The sequence below is a fragment of the Balaenoptera borealis genome, assembly GCF_965194805.1.
Source record: "Balaenoptera borealis genome assembly, chromosome: 14".
NCBI lineage: Eukaryota > Metazoa > Chordata > Mammalia > Artiodactyla > Balaenopteridae > Balaenoptera > Balaenoptera borealis.
In genome coordinates this window covers 83335463-83362546 of record NC_138875.1, presented here as the reverse complement: position 1 = coordinate 83362546, position 27084 = coordinate 83335463, and the positions used below count along the sequence as shown (strand labels likewise).

The window sequence follows — 27084 nt, the reverse complement described above, 5'->3', positions numbered from 1 at the left end:
TTTTATATTGAGTTACTTAATGTTTTAGTCTATAGACGTTTTATAAATAAGATGGAATTATACAAAGTCAGAGTACTTAAATAAGCAAATAGTAAGATATTATTTAGGATTAAATCTTGTTAAACATCTTCTGGATAGTCCAGCCCTGCTGACTAAGTAAGAATACATATAATTTTTCTTGCTTGCTTGCTTACTTTTTTATTGTGGCAAAAGATAAATAGCATAAAATTTGCCATTTTTAAGTGTATAATTAAAAGTGTTGCATTGATTACATTAAAAATATTATGCAACCATAACCACTGTATATTACCAAAATTTTTTCATCACCCGAAACAGAAACTCTTACAACCATTAAGCAGTTAATCCCCATTACCCCCTCCTCAGGAATACGTATAATTTCATAATTGCTTTTTTAAAAGCACTAAGGTTGGTCTATTTTTCAAGTCCTACATGGCCTGGCCTCTGGTTGTTGGCCTGCTCATTGTGCAGTGTGAGTGACTGCATTTCAGCTAGAAACTGTGTGATTGCAGTGTGTCAGCCTTTAAAACAAAGAAGGGTGTATAAATACTACTAGTCCTTATATGGTGATTTTTTCTTTTTGTAATCCTAGCTTGGAGCATATTGTAATAAATCAAATGCTGTCTTAAAAAATACGTTTATAGTTGAATTGCTAGCTTTGATAAAATGCAGTAATGAACAAGATAAGCTTTCTTTGCCCCTTAGCATAATTCAAATGTTTTGCTTTTACCATTCGGTAAGAATTCAAATGAAGTGTAGGATTCACATTTATTCTAGACTGCAGTTGAGATTTTTAGTGGCATATACATTAATATTACAGAAAGGAATCTAAGAAATAGAATGTTTTGCGAAGTCTAAATTTTTTTTATATAATGCAGGCCAGACCAAAAATATCCTATAAATAGGATATTATTTTTTAATAGTCTAACATATTAAACATACAGGGACTTCCCTGGTGGTCCAGTGGTTAAGAATCCCCCTGCAATGCAGGGGGACACAGGTTCGATCCCTGGTCAGGGAACTAAGATCCCACATGCCGCGAAGCAACTAAGCCCACATGCTGCAACTACTGAGCCTGCGCACTCCGGAGCCCACGTGCCACAATTAGAGAGCTCGCGTGCTGCATGTACTGAAGCCCACGTGCTCTGGAGCCCGCGCACCACAGCTAGAGAGTCCGCGCACCGCAACAAAAGATCCCAAATGCCGCAACTAAGACCCGACACAGCCAAATAAATAAATATAAATATTTTTTAAAAATAATAAGTCTACATTAAAAAAAAACATACTGAATGTACTTATTCAAATTCTTTCATTGAATGTAAACTTTGCTCATTAAATCTATATAGTCAATGCTAATATTTCACAAATGTGAGAAGTTAATTTTGTTCTTGAAAAATAAAAGTTTTAGAAATTGTTTCTTTTCTTCCAAAGTGATCAATATAAATAGTAAAAAAAAGGAAATATAGCTCCTAAACTATTGGTTTTCTTATCAGTTTTCTAGCTAGATATTCCTCTTCATCATTTTAAAAATCATTGTAAACCTTTACCATTCCTCAGTTTTCCAATAGAAAAATACTGCGCCCTGACTAGAGTAGTACATGATAAGAATGTTAAGAATAAAATGGAGTTAATTATACTCTAAACTCACTGATACATGTTTAAAATATTATTACTATTATAGACACAATATTTTTAATGTTATTTCATTTTCTACTTTTATGGTACTTCCTGGTAAGGCCAAAGGTGTAAGAAATTAGCTTGGTTTTGAAAGATCATCTGCAAATTTTAATTTTATTTAAAGAGGCAGCATATTATATATCAAAGTACTAGAGAGAGACCATAAAATTGTTTCTAACCTGATTTTTCCAGTTCCTAGTTTTGTGACCTTGGACAAATCATTCCTCATCTATAAAATAAGGAGAATAATATATACCACAGAGGCTCAAGTTAAATATAATGTATGCAGCAGTATTTTGGAAATGATATAGTATGAATTCCTAGAGGGCAAGGACCCTGTCTGTCCTGTTTTCTTTTTGAAATCCCAGTGCATGCTTGGTACATAACAGGTGCTCTGTAATTATTTCTTGAATAAATTCATTGAATAAATTAAAATTACATATTAGTGTTATGGGGAAAGAGCATGTGCCTGTTGATTTCCTGATAAAATATAAATGGAAATTCTAAAACAGTTTGGACATTCCTCAGGCCTAGGGTAATAAATGAATTATTTAAAGCTCTCTTAATTATAACCATACATTCTTCTTGAGGGATATGTCATTTATTTCCTCCCAGCTTTTTTTCACTGGAGAGCTAGAAAGGTAAACAGTTTTGACTTAGTGTCTCATAAATTTTAAGGGCAAAATGAAGGTTCATCAAGATTGTGTCTATTTCCTTCCACTCTTATTCCTGTGCACAAATTCTACCTTCACTTCAGCTCTGTAAGGACTTCAGGTACTTTTGATTGCCATTCTCTCTGTTCTAATCATGTTTACCTCCCTTTTTACATAAATGCAAATCTTTCTTCACTTAAGCTGCCAGAGTTTGTCTTTGTGGTTTATGACTTCTTAGATTCCCAATTTTGTGTTGTTTAATTTCTTCTTAAGTACTACTGTGTAGCTTTACACAGAAATACAGTCTTTTTCCATACAAATTTGAGGTCTAAAGTCTCTTATCGTCTTGTCATTGGTTCCTTTGTCCTTGGTTCCTGTGTCCTCATCCTTCAATCTTTGTCCTTAACACTTTAAATCTCACTTTTTGTCTTATATAATATTAAAATATAATTATACCATTGTTTAAAAATACAATATTATGTTATTTGTATTTCTATTTTTACATTAAAAATTTGTAACTTTTTTAGCTTACAAAAGAAATACTTATAAAAACAAAAAGTAACCATTATCAAGTATAGCACACAAAAATTGAATGTTGTCCACACTGCCATACCTCATAAATGTCTACTGTTAATATTTTGTTGTATATTACCCCGTATTCTTTTCCCTTGCTTTTGCTAATACGTCTGTATATGTGTGTATACATAAATAAAATTAAACTACATATACAGTTTTTTTCTTAATAATTTACCTAGAATTTTCTCCACTTTAGTATTTATAGATCTACCTCATTCTTTTTTTACAAGTCTGTATTATTCCTTTGAACGGATGTACCATAATTTATTTAAACATTTCCCCATCTATCAACATTTAGTTGGTTTCAGATTTTCGCTACTATAAGCAATGGTGAAGTAATAGTCTTTGCTTTCATCTTTATTAACTTATGAGAGTTTTTCTGTAGGATGACTTCCTAGAAGTTGGATTGCAGGGTTAGATGCTACTTAATGTTTTTTAAAAATGTGTATCCTTTCTCTCTTCTGCAAACCTCTTTAAAAAAAAAAGCGTAATTTAAGCAAATGGATTGACATTGGTTTAAGTGTAGGTTAACTGGAAATAGTATTTAACTTCTTACATGATATTTTGCCTTGGTTTTTTCCTTATATTACTGTTTATTAGATGAACTGACTAAAGATTAGAAAAGGGAGTGTTTGATAATGGGTTTCATTCTGACTCTAGTACTCTAAACTGTATTGTCTAATATATTTAGATAGATATGTTAATTTATAATTTAGTTGTATGACCAAATCGATTGAAGTAAATGTAAACTAAATCATTATGTTTACTCCCCAGGGAACAGTATACCAAAAATATTGCTGAACAGGAAAATCTTGGAAAGGTAAGAATGCATTTTTTTTTTTTTTGGCTGCGTTGGGTCTTCGTTGCTGCACGCAGGCTTTCTCTAGTTGCAGCAAGCAGGGGCCTGGGCTTCTCATTGCTGTGGCTTCTCTTGTTGCGGAGCATGGGCTCTAGGCACACAGGCTTCAGTAGTTGCAGCACGTGGGCTCAGTAGTTGTGGCACGTGGGCTCTAGAGCACAGGCTCAGTAGTTGTGGCGCATGGGCTTAGTTGCTCCGTGGCATGTGGGATCTTCCCGGACCAGGGATCGAACTTGTGTCCCCTGCATTGGCAGGGGGATTCTTAACCACTGCACCACCAGGGAAGTCCCAAGAATGTATTTTTTTTTAATGTGTCTATTCAGGCTTTCAGTACATGGTTATGCCATTGTCATTTTTTTTAAGGTTATAGAGGAAATTGGAACTTTCTTACTCCCTTTCAAAGAAGAAGACTCTTCCTTAGGAATTTAGTTTTATAAAAGTGAAGGCACATGAATTTGGGAGGAGGGGGGAAATCCAGTTTTGTTTTGTTTTGTTTTTAACATCTTTATTGGAGTATAATTGCTTTACAATGGTGTGTTAGTTTCTGCTTTATAACAAAGTGAATCAGTTATACATATACATATGTTCCCATATCTCTTCCCTCTTGCATCTCCCTCCCTCCCACCCTCCCTATCCCACCCCTCTAGGTGGTCACAGAGCACCAAGCTGATCTCTCTGTGCCATGCGGTTGCTTCCCACTAGCTATCTATTTTACGTTTGGTAGTGTATATATGTCCATGCCACTCTCTCACTCTGTCACAGTTTACCCTTCCCCCTCCCCATATCCTCAAGTCCATTCTCTAGTAGGTCTGTGTCTTTATTCCCATCTTGCCACTAGGTTCTTCATGACCTTTTTTTTTTTTTTTCCTTAGATTCCATATATATGTGTTAGCATACGGTATTTGTTTTTCTCTTTCTGACTTACTTCACTCTGTATGACAGACTCTAACTCCATCCACCTCACTACAAATAACTCAATTTCGTCTCTTTTTATAGCTGAGTAATATTCCATTGTATATATGTGCCACATCTTCTTTATCCATTCATCCGATGATGGGCACTTAGGTTGCTTCCATGTCCTGGCTATTGTAAATAGAGCTGCAGTGAACATATTGGTACATGACTCTTTTTGAATTTTGGTTTTCTCAGGGTATATGCCCAGTAGTGGGATTGCTGGGTCATATGGTAGTTCTACTTTTAGTTTTTTAAGGAACCTCCGTACTGTTCTCCATAGTGGCTGTATCAATTTACATTCCCACCAACAGTGCAAGAGTGTACCCTTTTCTCCACACCCTCTCCAGCATTTATTGTTTCTAGATTTTTTGATGATGGCCATTCTGACTGGTGTGAGATGATATCTCATTGTAGTTTTGATTTGCATTTCTCTAATGATTAATGATGTTGAGCATTCTTTCATGTGTTTGTTGGCAATCTGTATATCTTCTTTGGAGAAATGTCTATTTAGGTCTTCTGCCCATTTTTGGATTGGGTTGTTTGTCTTTTTGTTATTGAGCTGCATGAGCTGCTTGTAAATTTTGGAGACTAATCCTTTGTCAGTTGCTTCATTTGCAAATATTTTCTCCCTTTCTGAGGGCTGTCTTTTGGTCTTGTTTATGGTTTCCTTTGCTGTGCAAAAGCTTTTAAGTTTCATTAGGTCCCATTTGGGAAATACAGTTTTAAATAACAAAGAGTTCATGCATAACAAACAAAATGCCACATTTAATGAACTACAAATTTTAGATTATTCCCAGGTATCTGGGAATACTGGGATTATACGTATGAGATAAGTATAAACTTACTCATTTATTTTATTTAATAAACACAAAGCTCTTACTATGAGCCAGGGGCTAGTCTAAGTCCTTTACAAACATTGATTTAATTAATACAAATAATCGAAAAACTTTACTTAAGATACTCACTCCCTACCTGCCAGTCTTATATGAGGGCTCCTAAAAATAGGAGCGTGTGATTGAGTCTTGTTTTCTCAGTTCTCTGAGCCACTCCTAGTAGAAGAGGTGGTAGGGCCTTGAACATCAGGACTTAAATGACTAACTGATTTTTCTAATTGATTCTAATCTTCAATGATTTTTAGTCCATGTTGCATAGTGAATGCTAACCATGCTTCACTATACGCCATTTTATCTGTTTCTTTACTTAGTTTCACTATTGAAAATTGAAGTTCCTTATTAGTTTTTCTAATAGGAGTGTCAAGTTTGTAGCATCAGAGTTAGAAATTATTGGCTGCAGTTTTTCTTTTAAAATACTGATTATATATGGGTATCTAATTTCAATGTTCAAATATTCTTGAGTCTGCAGCCTGGAAATGATTATATATATATATATATAGGCTTGTCCATCCTGAAAGTACAAATGAAAAATATGGCTTTTTTTCAGTCTTAATGCATTGTACAGTTTAGCTATTGGTCTGATTCAATAAATTGGTGATAGTAAAATTATTCATTCTTACTTTCATTTTTTCATTTGAGTCATTATTAAAAACATATTTACATATATCTGCTTTTACATAAAAGCTGAATTAGCTCCCATAAACCTGTAAGTAATATTCTAACAATGAACTTCAGAAAAACAAATAGTGTAGAAAACAATGAAGTAATTGCTAAGCAGACTTTTTAAAAGTCTTTTTGAAAAAAAACTTTAAAAAGAACTAAAAAAATTAAAATTTTTTATTATGGAAAATTTCAAGCCTAAATAAAAAATTGAGGAAATAATGTAAAGAACTCACATGTAACCATCACTCAACTTCAGTAATTAAATATGTGACCAGTCTTGTTTTATCTATAGTCCCACTCCCAGATTTGCCCATTTTTAGGCAAATCTCAGAGATTTAATTGTTTTATCTGGTCATATTTCAGTATGTATCATAAAGACTCTTTTTTTTTAACATAACTGCAATACTATTATCATGCCAAAAATAATTTAACAATAATTGCATAATACCCAATACCCAGTCAATGTTCAAACTTCACCAATTGTCTCATAATTTCTTAATGGTTTATTTGTTCAGATCAGGATCCTAATAAGAGTTCATACATTGCTATTAGTTGATACATTTCTTAAGTCCCTTTTTCTCTAGGTTACTAGTCCATCTTTTTTCTTTACAATTTATTTGTTGGAAGAAAAAAAACTGATCATTTGTCATTTTCCAGCATTCTGAGCTTTGTTGATGGCCTCCCTGTAGTGTCAGTTAGCATGTTCTTCTGTCCCCAGTATGTCCTGTGAATTGGCAGTTAGGTTTAGAGGCTTGATTAAATACGATTCAGTATTTGGGAAGCTCTCTTTTTGTAATGTAGGCAGCCAATGAAAATCACTTCCTCAATCCATTAATTCATTAGAGGTTGCAAAACAGTCATATTCTAATTATGTTGTTCCTTCTTCATTTATTGGCTGGAATAATTCTGTTAAGAGCAACTTACCAATTCTTTGGTTACTCTAAAGTACAGGTCATATAGGAAAGGCAGAATAACTGCTTGATTTGTTTATTACTGGTTTTCAAAATGATGAGTTCATTTTTTATCATCCTTTAAAAGTATCTTTATAACTCCCAGATTTAACATGTTTTATGTTTCAATCAATTGCAATTATTATTCCTATCCATGCTCAAATTGCCCCATGTTTGGCCAGTGGAAACCTCTTGAAGTCAGCTCCTGAATCCTTTTGAAACAATCCTACTAGGCTTTGATGGCTTCTTTATTTTCTGGAATGACAAAATGTTCCAGACAAAAGGCTCATTCTGTACATTTCCTGTCCCAAACCTGGAATCAGCCATATCTATAAAAAGTGTTCATCTGTTCTTTTTGTATGAATTGTGAATAAATGTCCATCATATTAATCTAAGTAAAAAATAAAAAGAAACATTAAAGCTGATTCTTCCATTTCATCAGAGAAATTGAGTTCTGTACACCTTATTCCATTTATGAAATGACATGCCATACTCAAAAGGAAAAAATAATTTTCATATTTGAACGTATGTATTTGAATCAAGTTGTACGTTCATTTGTACAGTATTTTAACTAGAGATTTTGGGGGCTTTAGGATTTAGTGTGATTGTCAATAATTGACTTTCATCCAGGTATTTCATAAGTTAAGTAATATATGTTTTTTATATGAAAATATTCCTCTATTTCATTTGTTTTGAAAAGTATCTGGATGGATGCTATGTGTAGAGAAATATTTGTCAAACCTTGAATCCTTTCAAAGACCCAAACTTAATTGCTAAATATGATTAAAGATTATTCTTTCCCCTTCCAGTGTAGTGTTTTATTGCAGGATTTTGGGGGAAAGCAGTAGCAGCAGTCTGACATCAAGCATGTTGCAGCAAAATGAGCCACTGATTAGTTCATGCCCCGATTGTCAGGCTGTATCATTTAAGAAACAAAGCTTCTTGATCCTCTCACTCCTAGAGTAGATCTAAATTTTCAAGGCAAACACAGAACATACCTAGGCTTTGAAACTGACAATAGCGTATGCCTTCCAAACCAGCAAAGACTGGACATCCACAGACCTCCTCATGCCAACTGAGTTTCTGAAATTAGACCAAGCTATAGTGCTACAATTCACACTATCATATACTAGAATTTGCCTTACCAAGATGGAATATTGTACTGAAAGTTGTAACTTTCCTCCTCCTGTACCACCTCTTCCTTTTAAGAACAATGAAATCTGTGACAAGTATTTTTTGTACATTGCAACTATCCACAAAATAAATCTGTAATAAGTGACAGTAACATAATATTTCTGATACAGACAGTCCCCACATCCTGTCTTTGGTTCTTTAAATAACTTTTATAGGTTGTTAGGATTTTGACAAGGAAATTATTCCAATAATATAAGAAAAGTTACAGTTAAGTAGTACCTTAATCTTAAAATCATGGTCAGTACTCTTAAACTCTTGATCTGACTTACTACTTTTGTTTTAGTTTATGAGGATAAAAATATTTGTTGTAAGATACTTTATTTGTAACGTAGACTTAAATAGATGTATTTGCATGCCAAGCATTGTGTCAAAAATTTGCTGTTATGTTTAAATTATATTTTCTTAATTCTGTTTTGTTTCCTGTTGCTATTTGCTGTTAACTTTGCTTTTCATTAACCATAGGTGGAGAGGGCAGTCTTTAGTAAGCGTTTTGAACCTGGCCTCAGTTTAGTTTAGACTCTTATTTGGGCAAGTACCAATGACCAGCCTTTTCACTTGTGTGCTTAGGTCACCTGTTAGATCAACCGTGTATACTAAAAGAGGAAAAGATGGAGAAGATGTTCCTGTGTAATCTGTTTCTGTGTCTTTGCTTGTTTTTCTGCCCTTCTTGGTGATTTCTCACGCTCTGTGTCAGTGTATGTATTTCTGTCGCACTGTTTCCTTATGTGTGTACTATCATCTCTGTTTTTCTCTTCTTTCCTTCCTTCTTTTCTTTCCTCTCACTGTCTCTGACTTTGTGCCTCCCTTTCTTTGTCACTCTCCTCAATTTGCCATAATACAGAACCAAAGTATAGTTTTGCAATGTATTGAAAAATTTTCTTATTCCTATTTATAATTTCAGAGTCAGTAAGTAGAACAATTTTGGCAGGTGGAACTATATAGGGTAGTAGTAACAAAAACAATTCTGATAAGGATTTGGGCCTTTTTAGAATATCACTAGACCTTCTCCCTGAGGAATATTTACATACAATTTGATTTATTTGGGTAGAGAGCATACCCTTAGAGCATACTGATTCAGGAAAGAATACAGTATTTAATAATAATAACATATATAACACATGGTAGTTGATAATTTTTTCCATATCTATTGTCATGTGGAAAAAATAATCTTATAAAGCAGATACTTTTATAATTACCCCTATTATTAGCCTTAATTAACAATTGAGAAAACTGCAGTCCAGAGAAATTGTCTTCCTTACAGCTGGTGACAGAGCCAGAGTTGGAACTCAAGTCTTCTGACTTCCAAAATCTGCATATTTTTATATACCATGTTACTGCCCCACTTTCCAGATTCCCTTTATTTTTTTCCCTCTTCCTTTCTTTTACATTTTTCTGTTCTTTTTAATTTCAGGTTGTCCTAGGTCTATCATAAATTTAGTTAACTTTTATCATCTTTGTTTTCATCTATCATAGGAGAACCTGGCTTAGCTATTACTCATCAGATGTACAAAGCATACCATATTCTTCTGATTAGAACAATAGAAGTAAATCCCTATATGAGATTTAATTATTCTTGATTTTTTTTTAACAATAGAAACTCCGGGAAAAACAAAAAGCTGTACGAGAAAGTCATGGTCCAAATATGAAACAAGTGAAAATGTGGCGTGATTTTGAACAATTGATGGAATGTAAGAAACAGTGCTTTCTGAAACAACAAAGCCAAACTTCCATTGGTCAGGTAATTCAGGAGGGAGGAGAGGACCGGCTGATACTCTGAGTTCATGTGTCATTGTTTGGGGTTTTAGTTGATACTGCTAGCTATAAGCATAATCCCATGGTGTATTCCCTTTCTTGAAAGTGATTTGTACAACATTTTGCTTTCAGATTAGCCATTCCCTATTAAGTTTTCTTGGAAAATAATGTTAAGGTAGATTTAGGTTTTAAAAGTTTTTTAATATGAAAAAGAGGCTTTTATTTTTTTGCTTAGTTTAGACATCAGTGGTGTCTTCTGTGTTTTATGAGACAGGAGACTGAGTTTACTATCTGTAAATGTAAACATATGTCCATTAAGAAACATGTAGGGTTTTTTTTAGCATAATAACCAAGTGGCTTAATGTTTTTCTTAATCTTTTTTTAACTTTAGAGGAATATTTTAGGAATTAATATCTCTTGTTTTGAAGAAACATTTATCTGAAGTTCAGCAATTCCTACAGTTTCACTTCAGTTTCATTTTCTTCTGTAAAATTCAAGAAGATTTATTATTTTGAATAACGTATTTGTTCTATTTGTATTGTTTAAAGGCAAATAAAACTTGGTGCACATATCATGGCTATTTAAAATTTATATAGTGTAAATTTTTATTCTTTTTTAAGTAAGTATTCATGTTATAGTACTGTGTTAAATTTAAGGATTATTACTTATTTTCACCAAAAGTCTAATATAGTATTAAGGTTTGGGGGACTATTATTTTAAATATAAGAAATTGTTGAAGTGCCTCCAGTCTCTGCTTCATCTGGACAAGGTATTTGAAGATTTCTTTGGTTTTTCCTTAAAGAAAGATACTAAATTCATATGCCACCCTTTACTTCATTTCAGTTTCAATTTACTTTTCAAAATTTCTTTTAGATTTGGAAACTCAAATTTCAAATTGTTTGCATGTCCATCTTGGGTTCTTTCTTTTTAGCTATCCTGGAGAAAACAAAACAAAAACATTTTAATGAAGAAAGTTGTTTCTACCCTGTGCAAAATATACAAACTGGATTAATGGCTTTGGGTGTCTTTGTTCCCACATGTGTTCTACTCTTGATTTTTGTTAGAAAGTGTCTTTCTTGGTAATCAGAGAATCTTATTAGCATGGAAATTATTTGTAATTCTAGGAGCTATTACTGAAAGAGATGGGATCCATCAGAGTATGGAAGAACTTACCAGGAAAGTATAGAAACAAAGTTCTTTTAACATATTTTAAGAAAAAAAGAAGCATTTCATTGTTATTAAATGGTTTGAATCTGGTCCTCAGCTTACTTTAACTACTTATTTGGGCAAATATCCGTTACCAGCATTCTCATTTGTGCCCGTAGATCAACTATTAGATCAACCATGTACTAAAAGAGGAAAGGCTATGTTCACTGTGTGGAAGCAAACCCTTATTAACTCAATAATCAGTTTTTGAACACTGAGGTAAATGTATTTGTGCAGTGTTGGCTACTGCCTTGTTATTTTTAAGCCAGTAGTAAGTGATATTCCTTTAACCAGAGTATGAATTCCTTTGCAAATATTTGAAAAAGACTAGATGCCCTTCCCAGAAACAGCATTTTATTCCCCAAAGTTATGTCAATTTGTAAGATTATTAAGCCTAATGGTTAGTTTTTTCAGCCTTCACTGTCTTTGATGCTCTTCTCTTAATTTTTAAAATTGTTAGCGACAGATACTCCAAGGAATGCTTATAATTCTAATTTGATTATTGCTTGCCTTCTTTATTCCACACAGAAAGAGTATGTGGATTAAACTCTAAGGCAGCTCCAAAATTACTTTATTAACTGAAGCCGAACATCATTATTATTTTAAGAAAAGCAAATTGAAAAAAAAAAAAAAAAAGCCCTAAAAGTACAAAGTTATTTATAGTTTTTATGTAACATTGGAAATTTAGTAACACAGCTTAATGGGTTTTATACAGTGACTTTCCACTCATTTTATGATTTGATTGGAACATTAAAAAGCTTTGACTAACTCTGACAGTTTTTGACAGCTGGCACTTACAGAAGAAGAATTTATTACATTTTTCCTTCAGGATTGATACTCTAGCTGGCTAATTGATAAGAGTACTTAATCATTTTGGAAAATAATCTGTCTTCCACATGATGGCCCAAATAAAGGAAAAAAATGTAGCCTGTGAAATCTGCTTCTGTGTTCACAGATCTTCTCCTCCTAGGACCCAGTATTGCCAGCTGTTGCATGGGACTGACTATTTAAACTGTAAATTTCAAAAGGCCACTGCTTATCTTGCTTCCTGTATTAGTTAAGGAAATAATCCAACTTTAAAGGTTGTCCTTTAAGAAGAATCTTATAATAGGATAATGTCTTTTCTGTTATAAATCTATTAATAACTGAATCCAAGATCATGTATTTTCCCGGTCCAGAAGGTGTAGCAGAATTGTCTTAGAACATTGTTCGAAGGCATATGGAAATTAAACCAGATCTCAGGAAACTGTAGAACATTTAACTTTCTTCTTTAGATTAATATTTTCTATCATTTTGCTTTAATGCAGCAGACAGCAGTAATAAAAGAAGCCATTTAATTAAACTATCAAATAATTAGTTTATATAACATATATAATTTTTTGGGAAAATTTTAAGCTCTGTGAATTTTCCAAGTGTGTTTCTTAAGTTTTTAGGCTAACGTAATACAAAGAACTTTTTGGTAATCTGAGTAAAGGAAGAGACTGAATATGTTGCTCAAACTAAAAATATATAAATTTGCAGAATTCTTCTGAATTGAATTTGAAAATATGCACAAATGGGTAACTCGCTAAAGCTGCCTTTACAAAGGCAAAAATCAAATTTGTATTGAAAAATGACTTCTTATGGAGATGTGTGTCTTAGTCTCATAGAAACCTCCTTGTCTTACACAGGCATTCACCCAACATTAGTGACTAATAATAAGTGTGAATCAAAGACTTGTTTCTACAAAGGGTTCTAGGCGCTTATATCATTCCTCTTGCTTGGCAAGAAGGAGTGTTTAGCCCTAGGAAGTGAGTAAGTTAGCACCACCCTGATGATTAACTTTCCTTAAACTTGGTTATATCAATAACTTCTCCATTGTTGTAGTAAAGGTGAGATCTAGCTTATATATACAATGAATCCTTCTGTTTAAACAATCCATGGCAGCCAGGAGAGAAATAAAGTTGTACTTTTATTAAATATGTAATTGTTTCCCTACTCAGGAGAAGCTGCTAGCCTGAGCTCCTCCTCCCTTTCCTTTTAATGAGAGCAGTTTAATTAGAGCTATTTGATGTGTGGCAGCCAGGCATGAGGTGACTTTTGTCTGGGGAGGATGGAGAGGGATTGTTTAAAGTTATGTGTATATTTTCAATCTTTGACCCTTCTGTCTGAAGACAATCTTAAAAAGAGAATATTGTCTGTAACTGTCATTTAGTCTCATCCCGTCCTTGCAAAAGAAGTCAAAAACTAAAGCACAGAATCCAAACAAGTATTTTTTTAAAGACTTGGACAAACATGCTTTCTGCTCCCATGCTCCCTCTTTTGGCAAACTGTAAGTACTTTCTCAGCAAACACCGATAATTTCACAATTTCCTTTCTAGAATTGCTAAGAGACTTGAGTCACCAAATTTGGTTTCAGAACACAAAATTCACTGTTCAGAACACAGAAGGAAATTAAAGATTTCTGCTTTTCAGTGAAAGTATTTGTTTCCGCCTCAGTTCAGAGTGTTAATGGCAGGTTCCTGGCAAGACCGCTGCTTAACACTGCATGTGAGAAGCTGGTAAATAGGCATAGAGTTTTGGAGCTTGAAAGGAACCTCAGAATGAGTCATGTAGTCATTTATTAGATTGGGACCTTTGAGGGACCTCTTTCAGCCTCTCTACAGTGCAGAAATGAGGACGTTAACGCTTGTAGCAAATCACTTTCAGCCTGGGTAGAGTAACCGCAGTGCAGCTCACTCCTCACGAGGGAGCCTGTTCCATTGTTAAAGAGCACAGCCTGATTGGTTTATTGGTTCTAGAAGCGAAGCAGACTTAGAGAGGAAGAGAAATTTTTTTCAACAGCAGTTAGGCAAAGCGAGATTGAACAAATTTTACTCCCTGTAATGTGAAGCTCTGTAGTCATAATAATCATAATCATGATGATGATGATGCTAGCAGCTAACCCATTATTAAGCACTTGGTGTGTACCAGACACTGTCCTAAGTGCTTTATGTGTATGAATCAATGTAAATCTCAAAATAATCCTATGAGATACTATTATTCTCATTTTATAGATGACGAAACTGAGGCACAGAAAGGCTTTCACAGTATTACACAGCTAATAACTGTGGCAGAGCCAGAGTCCAAGACCTGTGCTCTTAACTACTGTGTTGTCCTGCAGTGTGACCCATGAATATACTGGTTGTATATATCCGTAAAGGTTAATGTCCATTTATAAACTATAATATGTGTGAAATTATTTTTATTGCTTCTTTTTTTAAATATTTATTTATTTTTTTTTTTTTTTGTGGCTGCATCAGGTCTTAGCTGTGGCACACAGGATCTTTTGTTGTGGCGCACGGGCTTCTTTCTAGTTGTGGTGCAAGGGCTCCAGAGCACACGGGCTCAGTAGTTGTGGCGCAAGGGCTTAGTTGCCGCGCTGCATGTGGGATCTTAGTCCCCGACCAGGGATCGAACCCGCGTTCCCTGCATTAGAAGGTGGATTCTTAACCACTGGATCACCAGGGAAGTCCCTATTTTTATTGCTTCTTATAATGCTTTTTAAAAAATGTATTTGCTTACTGTACCTGAAGAACAAACTTTACTACTTTACTAAATGATTAAAAATAAGCTCTACCAACCAGATGAGGGGATTATAGTAAAAATGATTGTCAAGTAAATACATGAAAGAAGCAATAGTTTTAGATACAGAGCAAATAGAAGCTTTATAGGTTATAATTTAAAACTTTCTTTGTGAAAGTCTTAAAATCATGTGTCTCCTGTTGCTGGACATTTAGATTGATTCCAGTTTTTTACTTCATGAACAATGCTGCAATGAAACTTAAAGATCGAAATGCAATAAAATATTAAGCAAAACCACAAAATTTATTTAATTTGGTCAAATCCAGAATCCATTGAATAGTTTTATGGACATTTCTTGCCTTCATCTATGAAAATGCCAAGGCTAAACCAAAGAAATTAGCAAGATATTACTTGATTAACTGGAGAATGAATTTGTAAGTTCATTCATTTACTTATATGCGAATATTTATTGAGTATCTTCTGTGTGCCTGACACTGTGCTCAGTGCTAAAATAGAAAATGAACACGACCTGGTTTTTGTTCTCAAAGAGCTCACAGTCTAGAAAACTCTAATATTAGGCAGCAAAAAGAAAAGTTTTTTTTATCTATAGAACAAGGAGCTCAGAGGAAGAAGCAATTAATTCTAACAGGGGGGTTTGAGGAAAGATTAATGGAAGAGGTGGGACTTGAGCTAGATTTGTAAGAATGAGTTAAGATTTTGATAGGTATAAGAAAAGTGGAAGACGTAAAGGCATTTAAGGACATGGCATTTTCAGGAAATGACAAGTCTAGAATGGCTCAGTAAGTTACCCAGTTGCATGGGGCCAGGGTAAGGAGTTCCTATTATGTGCTAAGCTCTTGTGCTGTGTAATTTGATATGCTGGGCATTCAGCTGGACTCTATGAAAAGGTACAGTAAAAGTATAAGACATGGCCCCTGTCATTAACAGGAGTAACAACAATACATTAAACAACAGCAAATATATCGAATACTAATAACCAAGTGCTAAATTTTGTGTGCTATCAAAGTTCAATCAAAATGGAGATCTAGGGAAGACTAAAAGGTCAAAGGGGAGTCCAGGAGGCTTCATCAAAGAGGGAGGAATGATCTGGGCCTGGAAAGATGAGTAAAATTTGGATAGGAACCAGTAATCGAAGGAGTTTACAGCACTGGATTATCCAGTAGGCAAACAGATGTACCCCAGATATTTGATATTTCAGAAATCAAAGAAGTTTTCATTAGAAAAATCAGAACTCAGACTTTCTTACACTCTTTTTAGGGTTTAGGGTCTCTAAAAGTTTCAATTTAACTTTTTGGAGTGGGATCAAGAGTTAATAGTCCTGTGGGAATTCAAAAAAAAAAACAAAAAACACTGTGGGCTGGAGCAGTCTAGGCACACTAGAGAAGGAGATAGTACAAGTTTCAACCATTCTGGAAGCATGGGTAGAATTTGGCTTAGGGAGGGAACAAGAGCTCCATGGGGAAGAGGAAGCCCCAAGAAAGGGATGCCCTGAGGTACAAGCCAGACAAAGCTGGAGAGAGTAAGAGAGTTGAAGCTGGAAAAGGAGTTGGAAACCAAATTGCTGAAGGTTTTGAGTTGGTACAGTTGTCGGCGTTGTTCTTAATATCCCTGCTTCCTTTTGGACCCTTGATGAAATGAGAGATTCATACATTGTAGAGAATCACAAATTAATCATCTCCAAGAGAGACTGCTATCATGGACTACGTTTGATTTCTTTTTTATGACAAAGGAGAGCAGTATAGGCAATAAGCCAGTTATTTGTTTCATTGTCTTTGGAGGAATATTTTTTACACTAACTCAAAGATTCAACATTTTATTCTTTGATTCAGTTTACAACTCTCTATCATCTCATCTATACAATCACGTTTTTGTTTCATGTCACATTTTCAGATATACGGAAAAGATTTGCTAATTCAAAGGAGTTTAGGTGAGAAACAATATTTTAAAGTTATATTTTTGTTGGGAGACATTTTTATAATTTTATATGATTTCCTATATATCCAAAAATGTGAGAAAAAAATTCAGAGCTGGTGTTTAACAGTGCTTGATTTCTTTTCCTTGAGAGTAGGAAAAAGAACTCTTTTATGTTGTAATAATTGCCAAGTCGCTGAGGAGAGCCTCAGCCCTTGAAGAGACCCACTTGCTAGTGACTTGGCAGTGTCAAACAAATGTTCAACTTTTATTCTGACACTTCTTGAAGAATTTGATTGAAACTATATATGTCCAGATAACACTCAGCAAAGTGCCCTTCTTGCATTTGTTTCAAGATATATTTGGAAACAAGAGAGATGACCTTGGACTCAGCTGCTTTTCCAATTTAGGACTTCTCTCTGGGTCTACTGAATAATATTCTCCAACATTGAAAATTCAACAAATGGAAAAACATTTTAGTTACTATATGCCATAAGTCCTATGATAGAGGATTTTTTTCTCCAGCAATATGTTCTGCCTCTGAAAGAATGATATATTTAGACCACAATCTCTATATTAGCTTTCTAACCATCTACTTCAAAATACAGGAACACATTTGCTTTTCATCAGAGTGCCTTTTTATAATCTAAATTGAGCTGTCCTTGCTTTTTAAAATATTTTAGCATCTAAGAAATAAAAAACAACGAGCAGTTAACCCTTCACCTTTGCTTTTTGGCATTCAGAATTTGTTCGGAAGCCAGGGTTCATTGTAGCTTGATGTAAGATCTAAAAGAAGACTTTGGAGGCTCTGACATCCCCGTCTAAGGTTATTGCCACCTGTCCAGATGACAATAGAAGCCCTACTAAGTCTAACCTCAAGGCTGAAAGCCAAGGTTAGCTTCCAAATGTATCTACATTTAGCCCATGGAGATGGATGGTTTTAACTGTCATTAAAGCGATATTCTTTCAGTTACCGTTTTGCATATTTTGGAGGTTTAAGCAGTTCCATTTTTAATTTGTTGTCACAGTCACAGGACAAGACTTAGGTAACCTTTCTGATAAAGCAATTTTACTTTTAAGCAAATAATAACAACTGATCATTGTCCTACATGGCATATTACCGGGGATAGTAATGTTTTCTATTTTCATATGGTTTCCTAAGATGTTACAGTCAATCAGAGCATTTAAAGAGATGATTATGTTGTTAGCAATAGTCTCCAGCATGCGCAATTCATTAATTCCCAATAAAATGTTGTGTTAACACACGTGCACACACTTACATGCACATGCAGAAATAGGGAAACACAACATATTATAATACTTCAAAAGATAGCTTGTTCTCGAGGATTCCTTGTTGCTTGATTTTTAATCAAGTATTATGTCAACTGTTAGCCACATGGTGAGTGATTTTTGCAACTATTACCACTTAAGCTACTTTTAAAGATGATCCATCCCATCAGATAACAGATTGATCTTAAATTTTTAATTGTTATAAATTATTGCACCAGCGGGAATTCCCTGATGGTCCAGTGGTTAGGACTCCGTGCTTTCACTGCTGAGGGCACAGGTTGGGAAACTAAGATCCTGCAAGCCACTGCGCAGCATGGCCTTAAAAAAAAAAATTTTTTGCACCAGCATTACTTTGCAGTTTCCTAATTCAAAACTGGTGACTTTTATTTTTAATCTGATATTTACTTCTTTATAAAAACAGGTTTTGCATGGGTGTGGCTATCCTGTGTACATTTCCATTATTTTATTGATGTTGAACCAGATCAATTGCTACAGTCACCACAGGGCCCTAATTAAGTATATAAGAGCTCTTAGTACCCAAGCTAATTGATTTTATAGGATGATCGGTGAAGTTTGCTTTTCCTGGTGCCAGAGATTCCTCCAACTGCACAACTTTGGAACTGTGCTTTTTAAAGATACAAAAAAAGGAAATAAGGTGATATTTTACAAAGTGTTCCTAAGATCTGTAGTGCTCAAGCAAGATTTTAATGAGGGAAAAGTCTCAGAGAAAAGGTAATTTTAAGTAATACAGAGATTAAATGTGAGTTTTGCTGAATGTTTTCATAAAATATTATCTTTCAAATGTATGTTTTCTCATCCTTCTCTAAAAACATATGCAAAACTTTGAGCCAAAGAGTCAGAATATTCCTACATGGTTTGTGCTTATTAAGTTTGTCGGTATGTTTCAGGAGCCCTTTTCTCTCTACCCAGCTCTCCTTATTCTCAGGTATTCTTAAGCAAATCAGAGCATTGTTGATGTTCAGTAAGTATTCGTTGCTTAAGAAGTAGTATCTCTCTGTCAACTTCCTAAGACAGGAGAGATTTCTAGCAACTACAAAGTAAATATATTTTTCTAAACTAAATTCATATCCAGCTATCTGCAGATTTATATAGAATCTGGTCCAAATATTTGCAGTACCATCAAATCAAGGCTTTCTTTGTTTTCTTTTTCTTATCATGCCTAAATATCTTACCTTGATCTTGTTGGTACAGAATCCAGATGTGTTGATTTAATGAAGGCAGATCTGATATATTCCTAGTTAAAACTCAATTTAACATCTTTATTTTTTTTTGTCTCTGACCCTCTCCATCATTTTTTTCCTCCCTGTTTATGTGTATCATTCCCTTACTCTTCAAAACTTTCTTTTTTCGTATCTCAGACACACATTCTCTTGCCACTAGTAAGTTTACTTTTAGAGCATTTTTCAAAATATTTTTCATTAAAAAAAATACACACCGTGGTGATGATTGTACAACTCTGTGAATATACTAAAAAATAGTGAATGTGTGCATACATTTAAATCACTTTAAATCGGTGAATTGTATGCTATGTGAATTATGTCCCAATAAAGCTGTTAAAAATAAAAATACAAGATCAGTGTAACAAAATTCAGATAATATCAAAGAATAGTAGTTTAAAAAAATAAACCCTCACCTGTCTCAGTCTTCTCACTTCTCAGAGGTATTTCCGCAGTTAGGTTTTAGAATATTCTTCCAGACATTTTAATTGCATACACAGGCACATATATGTATTTACAGCCTTTTAAAATTGTATACAGAAAGGGTTATATTCACTATTCTGAAACTTGCTTTTTGCACTAAACAGTAAATTATAATCATATGTACATATAGAGCTATCTTACTCTTAATAGTTTCAGAATATTCCACTATATAGGTGTAAAACAGTTTAATTAACAAATTCCTTATTGAACATCCTTCTGCTTACATCTTTGCACCCTTATGCAAGTATATCTACAAGGAAAAAAAATCTTAGAAGTAGAATTGTTGGATTCAGAAGTATGTGCATTTAAAATTTTAGATAGATACTTTAGATCAATAGATATTGCCAAATCACCCTGCAAAAAACTGGTGACAATTTGTAATCCCATCAGTCATGAATGACAGTGCCTAGTTTACTGTCCCCTTACCTATACTAGGTATATTAGCTTCATAACATCTCTGTCAATATGATAGGCTTAAAGAATTATTTTAATTTGTATTTTTAAAATTATGTAAGGTTGAGTTTTTATGGCCTCTTTTTTAATTTTTTAAGTAATATTTTTTTCTAAATGAGAAGTCCATAATGTTAATTGTGGAAATTTTGAATACAGAAGATAATTAAAATAACCTGTAATCCCACCACCCAGGGATTATCACCATTTACAATTTTACTTCTGGTCTTCTTTCTGTGAAATTTATCTCATGATTATTTTTAACAAATAATGAAGCTTATTGGCAAAGGAATTTATTTTTGTATTTAAAATGTGCAGTTTACAAAATGAGGTTATAATACAGCTACTTAGACTACTGCTTTGAGCTGTTTTAATCAAGGTGCTATATAAACATTCAGTGGACTGAGCTCCCCTCTGCCAAGCTTTTGGGATCAGCTAGTGGAAAAATCATTAGCATTCTTTCCTTGACACTGTCCTGTCACTACCAGGGCTCAAACTGGATGAGATTTCCTAGGAGCCAATAGGTCTCTTAGTGGAGGAGAAGGAGCTCTATAATCCCTTAATGGCATGGAAGATAGAGGAATCCTGTACCTTAAAGAACAAACACATTTTCTTTAAATATATGTCTATAAAGGAATATATTATATATATAAATCTTGTATTATATATGTTTATATGTGTATATATAATCATTGTTCTCTCACACACACACATAAAACAGGAGATGAGATTGGTGAGCCAGGGTAAGAACCTTTAGAAAGTGTAGTAGACACCTGGGGAACAGTAAAATGCTGAACATATAGGGTCAGCCATTTAAAGATACAAGTCCTGTATGGTAATCATCCATATCCTTATCTGATTCTCCTTTTGGACTGTAAGAGCATGGAATGTGGAATTGGTTTCTGTTCACAGTTGTATTTCCTGTGCCTACTTGCACATAAGCAACTTTGATCAGTTAATACTGATTAATAAATGAATGAATTCATTTAATTAGTTAAATGAATAATGAATGAATGAAAGTAATAGAGTGTGACCTTGAGTAAATCACTTAATTGCTTTGGACCTCAGTTTCTTTCTCTGACAACTTCAAAGAATGGTTGAAAGGATCAAATAAGGTTATGTATGAAGGTGGTAGGTAAGACTGGGACCCCTCTCCAAGCTGATTGTCTTCTCATTATTTTTACCGAGCTACTTACAGTCACCATTCGGGTAGGGCTTACTGTAGCAACTGCCCGAATATGATCTTGATTAACCAGATAGAGAATAAAGTAAATATAATATAGCTCTGTAATTAGAAATAATCTCCAGTATATCCTGGAGACTTTGACATCTTAACCACTGCTTCATTCTCACTATTCAAAAGTATGTTATATAAATCTAATACTAGAACACTCATCAAGCTTAGGATAAAGTTTATAGAAAATGAATGTTGGGACTTCCCTGGTGGCACAGTGGTTGGGAGTCCGCCTGCCAATGCAGGGGACCCGGGTTCGATCCCTGGTCCAGGAGGATCCCACGTGCCGCGGAGGGGCTAGGCCCGTGCGCCACAACTGCTGAGGCCCGCACGCCTAGAACCCATGCTCTGCAACGGGAGAAACCACCGCAATGAGTAGCACACGCACTGCAGCGTTGAGAAACCGCTCACCACAACTAGAGAAAGCCCAAGCGCAGCAACGAAGACCCAACGCAGTCAAAAAAAATAAAATAAATAAATTTATTTAAAAAAAAAAAAAGAATGTTGTCATGCCTTTAACACACTTAGAAATGCATATGTATGAAAAAAATGCATATGTATGATTGTCTAAAAGCAGAGACGGTAACTCAGGAATGCACATAGTATAAGTATAGAATAGTTAGTAGCTGTTCTCAGAGTGACCCATTGTACATGATTGTAATGAACATCTGTCCTTTTTGGCTTATCTTGTATCAAATTGTCACAGACACTTCCAGGCAGTGGTTACATTTTAGAGTTAATATGATGAAATCAAAAAATCTATGAAATATTTTGTGTATTACTCAAGATAGATTCTGTGACCTTTTAAGTTTGTTGAAAGAGGAAGCTAGTGTATTGTAAAACCAGTTAAAATAAGAATACACTTGGAAATACAAAGTAGCATCAGCTCATAGACCTTGGAAGATGCCTTACTTAGTGGCCAAGGCCCCAAAATTTCAATTTATTTAGAAATAAATCTGTATAAAAACTTATATAAGTAGAAATATTTCTCAGTCCAGTCCTCTTTAATGTAATGCCATAAAAGATGCAAAAATAATAGACTAGCACATAAACTTTTCTTTTTTTCTATTTGTAACCAAAAGCATTGCATAATCAGGCAGGAACCAGGAAGTAAAAATAATCACAAAATTAAACCAAGTGATCTGTTTTCATTATACTCCAGCAGGAGTAAAAAGTAAAGATAAACACAAGCCAGCAAGTTTCTTTATCAAATTTGAAAATTCTTTCCATGTCAGTCATACCTTAATACAATAAAAATGAAATTTTTATTAAGGCTTGTAACTCAACACTGTCCTTTTTAAACTTTTTAAATTATGGTGAAAAATACATAACCTAAAATTTACCATCGTAACCATCTTTAAGTGTATGGTTCAGAATATTCACATTGTTGCACAATAGATCTCCAGAACAAACTGAAACTCTATACCCATTAAACACTAACTCCCCATCCCCCTTCCCCAGACCTTGGCAACCACCATTCTACTTTCTGTCTCTGAATTTGACTACTCTAGGGTCCTCATATAAGTGGAATCATATAGTATTTATCTTTTTATGACTGGCTTGCTTCACTTAGCATAATGTCCTCAAGGTTCTTCCATGCTGTATGTACCATGTGACAGGATTTCCTTCCTGTTTAAGGCAGACCGCTGTCCTTTTTTTTTTTTTTTTAATGCTATTCTTGTCTGCTTACATTCTTTTTATTTATGTATGTATGTATGGCTGTGTTGGGTCTTCATTTCTGTGCGAGGGCTTTCTCTAGTTGTAGCAAGCGGGGGCCACTCTTCATCGCGGTGCGCGGGCCTCTCACTATCGCGGCCTCTCTTGTTGCGGAGCACAGGCTCCAGACGCGCAGGCTCAGTAGTTGTGGCTCACGGGCCTAGTTGCTCCGCGGCATGTGGGATCTTCCCAGACCAGGGCTCGAACCCGCGTCCCCTGCATTGGCAGGCAGATTCTCAACCACCGCACCACCAGGGAAGCCCCGCTGTCCTTTTTAATGTCATTTTTATGGTACAGTCTATTCTACTCTTAAACATCTTTGCAGGTATTATCTATGTTAATGTCCCAGAGCATGATCAAGTACAGAATGATGAGAAGCAAGTTGAAATGCACATCTGAACTTCCAAATTATCTTGTCAAGAAATCAAAAGTGGTTATAAAGTGATTAAACAATGCAGGACTTAGTTTGAGAAAAACCTTAAAGACCTTTTGCAAGCCTCTTGTATTGAAGGTTTTTAGTTGCTTTGTTTTTCTAGAAATGTATTTGACCTATTACAACTTTTTTTGAAGTATCTTCTAAAAATATCTGCTGCTGGGTTATTTTTTTTCTTTCAAGCCTGCAGACATTTTTTCTCACTTCTTCAATTGAGTTAGCTGTATTCCTGTTCGTGAATAGCACTCCTCCCCTGTTCTGTCATAGCACAGCCTTATGTTCCTACAGTTCATTAAGGGAAAGCAGTCGTCAACTGTAGACATTGTTAGATCACAGAACCTAGCAATAATAATTTTTAAAAAGAAGCAGTTCATTCATTTTCAGTCTTCTTACCTTAATTTTTTAACAGCTTTATTGAGATATAATTTACATACCATACAATTCACCCATTCAAAAATTCATTGATTTTCAGTATATTACCAGAGTTGTGCAACCATTACTACATTCACTATGGGAACATCTCACCACCCTGAAAAGAAACCATGTACCTATTAGCAGTCACTGCCCATTTCCCCCAGACCCCCCAGCCTGAGAAAACCACTAATCTACTTTCTAGCTCTATAGATTTGCCTATTCTGAAATTTCATATAAATGGAACCATACAATATGTGGTCTTTTGTGTCTGGCTTCTTTCCCTTAGCATAACGTTTTCAAGGCCATCCATGTCGTAGTATGTATCATTAGACTTCATTACTTTTTTTTTTTATTGTGGGAAAATACACATAACATAAAATTTACCATCTTAACCTTTTTTGGGGGGTGGGGGGGTGCTGCACCACACAGCTTTCGGGCTCTTAGTTCCCCGACCAGGAATTGAATCTGGGCCCATGGCAGCGAAAGCACCAAGTCCTAACCACTCGACCACCAGGGAATTCCCTTAACCATCTTTAAATGTACATTTCAATATTTTAAATACATCTACATTGGTTCTACAACCAATCTCCAGAATTCTCTTCATCTTATAAAACTGAACTCTATTCACATAAAACAGGAATTCCCCATTTTCCTTCTCCCAGCCTCTGCAACCACCATTGTATTTTGTCTCTATGAATTTGACTCCTCAGGAACCTCATATAAGTTGAATCATACAGTATCCTTTCTTGACTGGTTTGTTCCACTTAGCATAATATCCTCAATAACCTTATCATTCATGTCGTAGCATTTGTCAGAATTTCCTTTCTACTTCATTAACTTTTTATGACTGAATGATACTCCATCATATGGCTATACCACATTTTGTTTATCCAGTCATAAGTTGGCGAACACTTAGGTTATTTCCACTTTTTGGTTATTACAAATAACAGTATTATGAACATTCGTATACAAGTTTTTGTATAGACATGTTTTCAGCTCTCTTGGGCATTTACCTTGGAGTAGAATTGCTGAGTTATACGGTAAGTCTATGTTTAACTTTTTGTGGAACTGCAAAACTTTTTCAAAAACTTTTTCACTGCACCATTTTTTACATTCCTACCAGCAAAGTGTGAAGGTTCTAATTTCTACACATCCTCACCAAGGATGCTGGAAAAAAGGATATTGTTACCATCCATCTTCTTTATTATAGCCAACTTAGTAAGTATGAAATAGTATTTCATTGTGGTTTTGTAAGCATTACCCTGATGGCTAATTTTCATATATTTATTGGCCATTTGCAAATCTTCTTTCACAAAATATCTATTCAGATCCTTCGTCCATTTTTTAATTGGGTTATTTGTCTTTTTATTGTTGAGTTGTAGGAGTTCTTTATTCTAAATACAAGTCCCTTTTCAGACATATGACTTACAAATATTTTCTCCTATTCAACTTCATTATTTTGCATGTGGATATCCATTTGTCTCAGCACCATTTGTTGAAAGACTATTATTTTCCCCATTGAATTGTCTTAGCACCCTTATTGCAAATCAGTTGATCATAATTGTGACAGTTTACTTTTGGACTTCTCAGGGTTAACCTTATAAAGAGGTTCTGGTTCCCATCTGATCCTTAGCCCTGGGTCCCAGTCATCCTGTCCCACTTCTCCTCACCTATCATCCCTGTGTGTGCATATTTCTAGCATAAGGCAAGGAGATTCGGGGGCATTGATTATTTTTAGTTTAGGACTAATACAAAGTTGAGGGTTAGTTAATCAAACTCAAAACTGCGTCTGTTAATTTAAGCTCAGATTTTTTTTTTAATTTATCTTATTTTTCTTTGGCTGTGTTGGGTCTTTGTTGTTGTGCAAGGGCTTTCTCTAGTTACGGCAAGCGGGGGCTACTCTTCTTTGCGGTGCGCAGGCTTCTCATTGTGGTGGCTTCTCTTGTTGCAGAGCACAGGCTCTAGAGCGCAGGCTCAGTTATTGTGGCTCACGGGCTTAGTTGCTCTGCGGCATGTGGGATCTTCCCAGACCAGGGCTTGAACCTGTGTCCCCTGCCTTGGCAGGCGGATTCTTTTTTTTTTTTTTTTTTTTTTTTAAATTTATTTTTGGCTGCGCTGGGTCTTCATTGCTGCACATGGGCTTTCTCTAGTTGCGGCAAGTGGGGGCTACTCTTCGTTGCAGTGCGTGGGCTTCTCATTGCGGTGGCTTCTCCTGTTGCAGAGCACAGGCTCTAGACGTGGGGCTTCAGTAGTTGCAGCATGCTGGCTCAGTAGTTGTGGCTCGCAGGCTCTAGAGCGCAGGCTCAGTAGTTGTGGCACACGGGCTTAGTTGTTCCGTGGCATGTGGGATCTTCCCGGACCAGGGCTCGAACCCGTGTCACCTGCATTGGCAGGTGGATTCTCAACCACTGCGCCACCAGGGAAGCCCTAAGCTCAGATTTTAAAAATCACTAACCAGGGAATTCCCTGGTGGTCCAGTCGTAGGACTCCACACTTTCACTGCCGAGGGCTCAAGTTTGATCCCTGGTTGGGGATCTAGGATCCCACAAGCCACGTGGCATGGCCAAAAAAATAAAATGAAATGAAATAAAATAAGTAAATAAAAAGCACTACCCGTCTTGCCAAGTGCCATGTCCCACCAGTCCTTCCTTTCATCTTGTCTTGACATCTTTGGCCCCCCATGGTGTTGTTTTGTCACCTTCCTCCACTCAGACACTGAGGGTCATTGACTTTACCTTTGTCAGCTGCCATTTTCTGCCCTCTGCCTCACATGACACAGGATCCATGTTGTGGGCCCACTCTGGGCCCTTAGGGAAGGCACCTGGCAACATCAGCTTAATTTTTACGTCCACTTTTACATGACAACCCCATTAGGAGCCTGCTACACTTTTAAAATAGTGTAGCGTTAAACCAAGTCATTCCATTCTCCTTTCTTTATACCTTAAAGAAAAGAGAG

The 27084-nt window shown here is 35.2% G+C and overlaps 1 protein-coding gene and 1 long non-coding RNA gene across 10 annotated transcripts in view; one reads left to right on the top strand and one right to left on the bottom strand.

Annotated features, from left to right (window-relative positions):
• IFT81 (intraflagellar transport 81) overlaps window positions 1-10760 on the top strand; it is a 201694-nt gene extending 190934 nt beyond the window's left edge. For 8 of the 9 annotated variants that reach the window (XM_082355910.1, XM_082355912.1, XM_082355913.1 and 5 more), the window contains 2 exons: window positions 3699-3744; window positions 10032-10760. In XM_082355910.1, the coding sequence (XP_082212036.1) occupies window positions 3699-3744; window positions 10032-10214 (229 nt within the window). In that variant the 3' untranslated portion in view covers window positions 10215-10760. The remainder of the gene's footprint in view (window positions 1-3698; window positions 3745-10031) is intronic. The other variant, XM_082355914.1, reaches the window with a different exon arrangement.
• A 166-nt stretch (window positions 10761-10926) lies between these two features.
• The window catches only part of LOC309611483, a 30316-nt gene continuing 14158 nt past the window's right edge, over window positions 10927-27084 (bottom strand). Inside the window, exon 3 of the long non-coding RNA XR_014234549.1 lies at window positions 10927-11125. This is a non-coding gene — a long non-coding RNA (uncharacterized lncRNA). The remainder of the gene's footprint in view (window positions 11126-27084) is intronic.